Here is a 7463-nt window from a genome sequence, read left to right on the forward strand (position 1 = left end):
TGTATTTTCAGACCCAGAGATTGAAGTAAAGGTCAGAATTAGCAACCAAAATATACAAATAACCCATAACCCCAGATGTCTTTAAATAAGGCAAATGGTTACATCTACTTCCAGACCACCGACCATTAAGGCAGCAAACCCAGACCAACACCCTTCCTTTCTTCTCTCCTTGTCAACTTGTAAATATTTCCTTCAGTTTTCAGTGTTTCCTTGAATTTTCAGGGGTTTTTTTCTGTCTGAAATGCACATATTACAGATGAAGGAGAAAGTAATGTGTAATGGAGTAATTATTGCGTGAGGGAGTGTTGTTGTAGTGGTGGGGGGATGGTGGTGGTGGTAGATGTAGTAACAGTAGTAACAGTAGCAGCACTATTATTATTACCATTAGTGTGTGTGTGTGTGTGTGTGTGTGTGTGTGTGTGTGTGTGTGTGTGTGTGTGTGTGTGTGTGTGTGCGATTCACTTATGGTTGTCTGGTGGTTAGCCAGTCGCTAACCTACGGAGGGCTCAGAGCTCGTAATTACCGATCTTTGTGTACAACAACAACAACAACAACAACAACAACAACAACTACTACTACTACTACTACTACTACTACTACTACTACTACTACTACTACTACCACCACTACTACGTACTACTATTACTACTGCTTCTGCTTCTGCTGCTGCTGTTGCTGCTGCTACTACTGCTGCCTTTTTTGCTGCTATTATTGCTGCTGCTGCTGGTGTTACTACTATTACTACTACTACTACTACTACTACTACTACTACTACTACTATTATTATTATTATTATTATTATTATTATTATTATTATTATTATTATTATCATTATTTTTACTATTATTATTATTACCATTATTATTATCATTATTATCATTATTATTATTATTATTATCATTGTTAATAATAATGATAATAATAATAATAATAATAATAATAATAATAACAATGATATTAGTAATGACAATAATCCGATCTTTGTGTGTGTGTGTGTGTGTGTGTGTGTGTGTGTGTGAGAGAGAGAGAGAGAGAGAGAGAGAGAGAGAGAGAGAGAGAGAGAGAGGTTATGACAAATGTAGAATGGAGAGTGGGGATGTGGAGGTGGACAGAAGTGAGGTTGAGAAAGGAGATGTGACAATAAATTATACGTCACGACTTTTGGTTAATAATATTTACGATGTTTAAGTTATCATATCGTTCACGGTAAAGGTAAAGGTAGGATAGCTGTTTCATGAAGAAGGGAGCCGTCTCACCTATTCCCCACTATCATCGTCGTCTTTGATCTTATGGTGTTACTCATACAACTTCAGGAAAATATTTACACCATTTGTTTCTCCTCGGTCACGCTCTGCACTGGATGAGTTCAGCCCGGGATAGGAAATGATTAGCGTCACTTCCCCACCCTACCGTCATCGTCCTCATTAACCTTGCGGTGTTACTCATACTACTTCAGGAAAATATTTAAACCATCTGCTACTCGTTCGCCACGCTCTGCACTGAATCCGCCCAGGGTAGGAAATAACTGGCGCCACTTCTCTATCACCATTTGAACACAGTGCTCCCGTAATGTCCGGATCGGTGTTTGGCTTCAGGAAAATTTACTGGCTACCGTAACTGACGACGCTGAACCAACACCCTCTTAATGGCGTCATTTCCACTTCTCATTTTATAGCCTTGTGTCCGGGAAAAGTTTTATCCTCCCTTCTTGCCAACATGCTCACGTTTTTTTTTTTTTTTCCTCACATCCAACGTCATGCTTGGGAAATGCTACAGTCATGTATTCTAAAACGTTGTGCGCCACACCTCCACTACTCTTATAATGTTCTAATTACAGTTGCACGGTTGTTTTGATGGTTTTAGTTACAGACCAACAAGATGTCTACATTATTAACAGAAAACACTCTTGAGGACACTGGTAACCATCTTTGTGGCCTTTGTAAATTGTAGGTGGGAGAGAAAAACCTTAAATCGAAAGAAGGAAATGTGATATCTAAATCAAACACATAACGCTAGAAAATAAAATCATGTAACGAATAGAAAGGAATGCTCCATTAAGATAATGTAAGAAAATTGTTTGTCCCTGAACCTCAATGGAGCTAATTAACCACTCAGCCTCATTAAGCCACAGGGGCGGACGGACACTATATGAACGAGAACGGGAAGAAAGACAGGGAAGAGAAGGGAGAGAGGGGATAAATGGATGCAAGGAAAAGGAATGGGAAGATATAAAATTATAAAAAAGGAAGGGAGAAGTGCGGAAAGAGAAGATAAGGAATAGAAGGGCGGGGTAAGAGGAAAGGGGGAAGAGAAAGACAGAGAGGGAAGGGAGGGAAGGCATAATGCAAACCAGATCTGTGACCGCCTCTCATTCTGATACGTGACCCAGCGGTGTTATATGACTGCGCGTGTATGTGCCCCGGCAATGATACACACACACACACACACACACACACACACACACACACACATACACACACACTATGTAGTCCTCTCGATGACTCCCAGCTAAACAAAAGCCTCGCGCCGTATCGTGTATGTCCACCAGTCAGTGTTTCATATCTCATCACAATCTGTAGCAAACTTGACTTGTTAAACTTACTAGTATACTAAAACCTAACAGAAACTCGTGTAAAAATGAAGAATAACAAGCTACACGCCAAACCATGATTATATAGTGGCTACAGTTAAATGACTCTGCATCTTCAACCCAATCAGGAAAGAGTTCAAAGCGCACCCTGCCACCACCACTACCACAACCACTGCCACCGCGAGCATAGGCCTGAGAGGTGGTGCTGTGCCTCGCCTCACCGGGAGATGCCACGGGATTGTTTCACGTGGAGGAGACATGACTTGCCTTCCCCTCAGTTGGCTCCTCCTCCTCATCGTCGCCTCGGAATCTCAGACAGCGGCCATTGCTGTCAAACCAGGCATGTATGGGGATGTGGAAATAGGTTATGGTGTGGAGGGGTATAGAGTATAGGGTAGGCAAGGTGTTGGCTGGTAGGAATGAACAGTGCTTGTGTGTGAAATACGATTGGTGTTTATGCAAAGAGAATGTGATAATCTATCGTATTTCAGCTAAGGATTAGAGTAGACAATTATGTAGCGTAGGGGAAAGACTGTTACAGATTTATCACTTATTGGTTGCTATAAGCTGTCATTCCACTGTATTGTTTCTTATTAATACAGGACCGTGTTAAACTCTCCGTGTAGTACTATTTCGATTATTCAATTTCTTACTTTTTTTTGTCTCTTTCAATCTAGCAGCGCAGTGAGCTCTCATATTTATGTAACATCTTTACTAATTCGCCCTTATTATGTCTGTCTCTCCGTCCGTCTATTGCAATGTCTCACTGCGTCCATTTATTTGTGTTCTTTCTATTCTTTCTGTCTGTCTGTTATTCTGTCTGTATCTCTGTTTGTGTGTGTGTGTGTGTGTGTGTGTGTGTGTGTGTGTGTGTGTGTGTGTGTGTGTGTGTGTGTGTGTATGTGTGTGTGTCTGTCTCACCCGCAGGCAATGGAAGTCTCAGCATCCTAGAGGACCTTGCTGTCGCTCTGCACCGCCTGGCAGCCTCCGTTGAAAGACTCACCAACTTTCTGGCCGCCCTCGCCTCCGTCACGCCCCCTTCCTCCTCCACGCCTTCTTCTTCCTCCTCCTCTATCTCCCCCACCGCCTCATCTTGTGACTGATAAGAGCGTTTACGCCACAAATACTACCACTTCTGCTGCCATTACTACTACTACTCCTGTTACTGCTGCTGCTACCACTACTACTACTACTGCTACTACTACTACTACTCCTACTACTACTGCTGCTGCTGCTACTACTACTACTACTGCTACTACTACTACCACTACTACTACTACCACTACTACTACCACAGCAACCACTACCACTACTGCTACTACTGCTACTACTACTGCTACTACTACCACTACTACTGCACTACTACTCACTACCACTACTCACTGCACTACCACTCCTCACCACCACTCACCACTACTGCCACTACACTGCTGCACTACCACCACTACCACCACACACTACCACCACAACACTGCTGCCACTACCACCACTGCACCACACCACAACCACTGCCACACTGCTCACCACAACACCACTCACTACCACCACCACTCACCACCACAACAACACTACTCACACCATACCACTGCTCACTACTGCTACTACCATCACCACCACCACCACTGCAACTACCACCACTGCCACTCACCACTACTACTACTACTACTACTGCACTACCACCACTGCTACTACCACTACTACTACTGACTGACCACTGCTACTACTACTCTGCTACTACAACTGCTGCTACCACTGCTCCTCCTACTACTACTATTATTACTACTACTAGTACTCCTACTACTACTACTACTACTACTACTACTACTGCTACTACTACTACAACTACTACTACTACTCCGCCTCCTACTACTACTACTATTACTACTACTACTCCTACTCCTACAACAACAACTACCGCTACTACTCACACTACTAATATTACCACTACTACTCCTCCTCCTCCTCCTCCTCCTCCTACTACTACTACTACTACTACTACTACCACTACTACTACTTCTACTCCTACTACTACTATTACTACTCCTACTACTACACCTACTTCAGTTTCTTCAACCTTCCCTACTTCAGTAACGGATATTCTTACTACTGCTACTGCTGCTGCTACTATTACTACTACCTCGTCATTATCCTCCTCTACTACAAGTACTATTGCAACAACTATTACTACAACTCTTCCTAAAGCGACTACAACAACTGATAGTACTCCATTCCCCACAACTGCTTCTACTTCTACTACTACCACTACTACTTCGATTCCTATCACCACCATCTCTACCTCTCCATCGACAGAAGCTACTACTACTACTACTATTACTACTACTACTACACCGGATACTACAGCCACCATTCCAGTAACTTCTAATACTACTGCCACAAATACTGCTACTATTATCACACCGTTCACTATTCCTACCACCCCCACCACTACTACTACTACTACTACTACTACTACTTCTACGCCTACTACTGCTACCACTATTGTTTTACCCACTACTACTCCCACACAATCTACAAGTATTTCTGCTACTACTAATGCCACTACTACTACTAGCATCCCCACTACCACCACCACTGCACTGCCAACCACCACCACCGCTACTACTACTACTTCTGTTGCTACCCCCACCGCCACAACTACTACTACACAACCCACTACCATACTACCCACCACCACCAACACCACTGCCACCTCGACTGTTGCTCCAACCTCATCTACCACCACCACCACTACTCCAGCTGCCACAGAACCACCCACCACCACCATCGCCACCGTCACACCCATTACTGTTACTACCATCTCCACCAACACTGCCCGTATGGATAATGTCACCACCACAAGTACATCCACTGCAATCACCACTCCATCTTCCACCACCACGACCACCACCACCAACAACAACAATCCATTCACCACTATTAGTATGCCCATCACTTCTACAACCACAATCTCGTCACATATTCCTACTACTACTACTGCCACTACTACCACAATTAATGAATCTCTACCTGTTACTTCCTTAACTGATTCTGCTTCCTTGAGACGTGAAACTACCACTACTACAAACATTACTGATTCAACTAGTGGTGAGCCAATCGAAACAACGACTACTACAACTATTACTTCACTAAACAGCACTACTTCTTTCTCTACCACAACTGCTACTACTGCTGATACCACCACGCCACTAACTGAAACTGCATCACCTAACACCACCAATACCACCACAACAATTGGTATTACGACTGACAATACAACACCGTTCTCTACCACGATTACTAATATCACGACTACACCATTTAATATCACTAACACCACACCCACGACCACCACACAAGCTTCTACCACGATTCCATTGCTCCACACCCATTTCACTATCACACCAACCACTACTAACACCATTAACACCACCGTCACTCCATCAACAACCTCTGAATTAATCTACAACACCACCATCATGCAAACCAACATTCTCACCACAAACACCACACCAACCACTATCACCAGTACTCCTATCATCACATCTACGACTGATACTACCACCACCACCTCCACCACCACACCTACTACTAATACCATACCAACCACTAGTCCTTCCATTATCACTACCAGCCCTGCACCTACTACTACCACTACTACTCCTACTACAACCACCACTGCTGCTACTACTACTTCCACTACCACCACAACTGAACCCAACTTCCACGCTGAAACCACAAGAAACACGAAAGAAGAGAGCGTAGAGACGAGAGATGAGTATGAGGGAGGATGGGAAGATACGAGAGGTGATGACTCCACGAAATTTGTCGATGACCACTACTTAAGAAGACGCAGAAGAGCTGACAATGTAGACGAGAAAGAGAAGATGTTAAAAGGACAGGGAACGGACTCAAGACGGAATGAGAACACGGCAACATTGAACTACCGCAATGCTAAGTCTTACAAACGCGACTTGAGATACAGACGAGCTAGCGAGACGGAAAAGGGAAAGTTTGAGAAGAGACAGGGAGAGGATTCGAGACGGAATGACAACACAGCGAAGGTAATCACTGCGAAGACCTACGAACATTACTTGAGGAGATACAAACGGACTGATGATGCAGAAAAGGAGAAAAAGAAGAAGAGAGTACTTGAGGAAAGACAGCGAGAGAATTCAAGACGCAATGAGAAGAGGATGAAGACTAACTATTTTCGAAGAACACAACGAACAAGTGATGAAGAAGGGAAAGAGAAGGATGAACGAGCATTTGAAGAACGCTTAGAAAATTCAACACCCAACAACAACACAAAGTCTAGAAACCGAATGGCGACGACGAAAAAACACTATATCAGAAAACGCAGAGAAATCGAGGATGAAGAAGACACAGAAGAGGAAGAAAACGGAGAAACAGAAAACGAACTAGCCACATCTTTCAACACAACATGGTGGCAGCGACTCGGCACTTGTCTAACTTCCGTGCAAATTATTCTAATGGAAGTGGATGTGACTGTGACCCATGAAGTCCACGTGGCCAGCCTGTGGAACGTTGCAGAGGCCTTGGACGCGTTAGTGGAGGAGGGCGCTGCGTTGAGAGTACTTGAAGGGGATGTTATGAGCGTTGAATTGCGAGAGGCGACGGAAAATGTGAATCAGCTTAGAGAGAATCTGGTGAACGTGACGCAGGTTGTGGAGACTGCCATCTCTAGTGCCAAGGTGAGTGAGAGAGAGAGAGAGAGAGAGAGAGAGAGAGAGAGAGATAATTCAGCTCTTTATCTTAAGCAATCAGTCAAATAATCAGTCAAACGTTCTAGTACTTGATTTATCTATCTATCTCTATCTACCTATCTACCAATCAATTAATCAATCTATCTATC

The 7463-nt window shown here is 43.6% G+C and overlaps 1 protein-coding gene across 1 annotated transcript in view; it reads left to right on the top strand.

Annotated features, from left to right (window-relative positions):
• Positions 1–5280: 5280 nt before the first annotated feature.
• LOC123515463 (serine-rich adhesin for platelets-like) overlaps positions 5281–7463 on the top strand; it is a 3144-nt gene continuing 961 nt past the window's right edge. The window contains exon 1 of the mRNA XM_045274050.1: positions 5281–7302. Within this exon, the coding sequence (XP_045129985.1) occupies positions 5428–7302 (1875 nt within the window). The 5' untranslated portion in view covers positions 5281–5427. The remainder of the gene's footprint in view (positions 7303–7463) is intronic.

The sequence above is a fragment of the Portunus trituberculatus genome, chromosome 39, assembly GCF_017591435.1.
Source record: "Portunus trituberculatus isolate SZX2019 chromosome 39, ASM1759143v1, whole genome shotgun sequence".
In the NCBI taxonomy this organism is placed as follows: Eukaryota; Metazoa; Arthropoda; class Malacostraca; order Decapoda; family Portunidae; genus Portunus; species Portunus trituberculatus.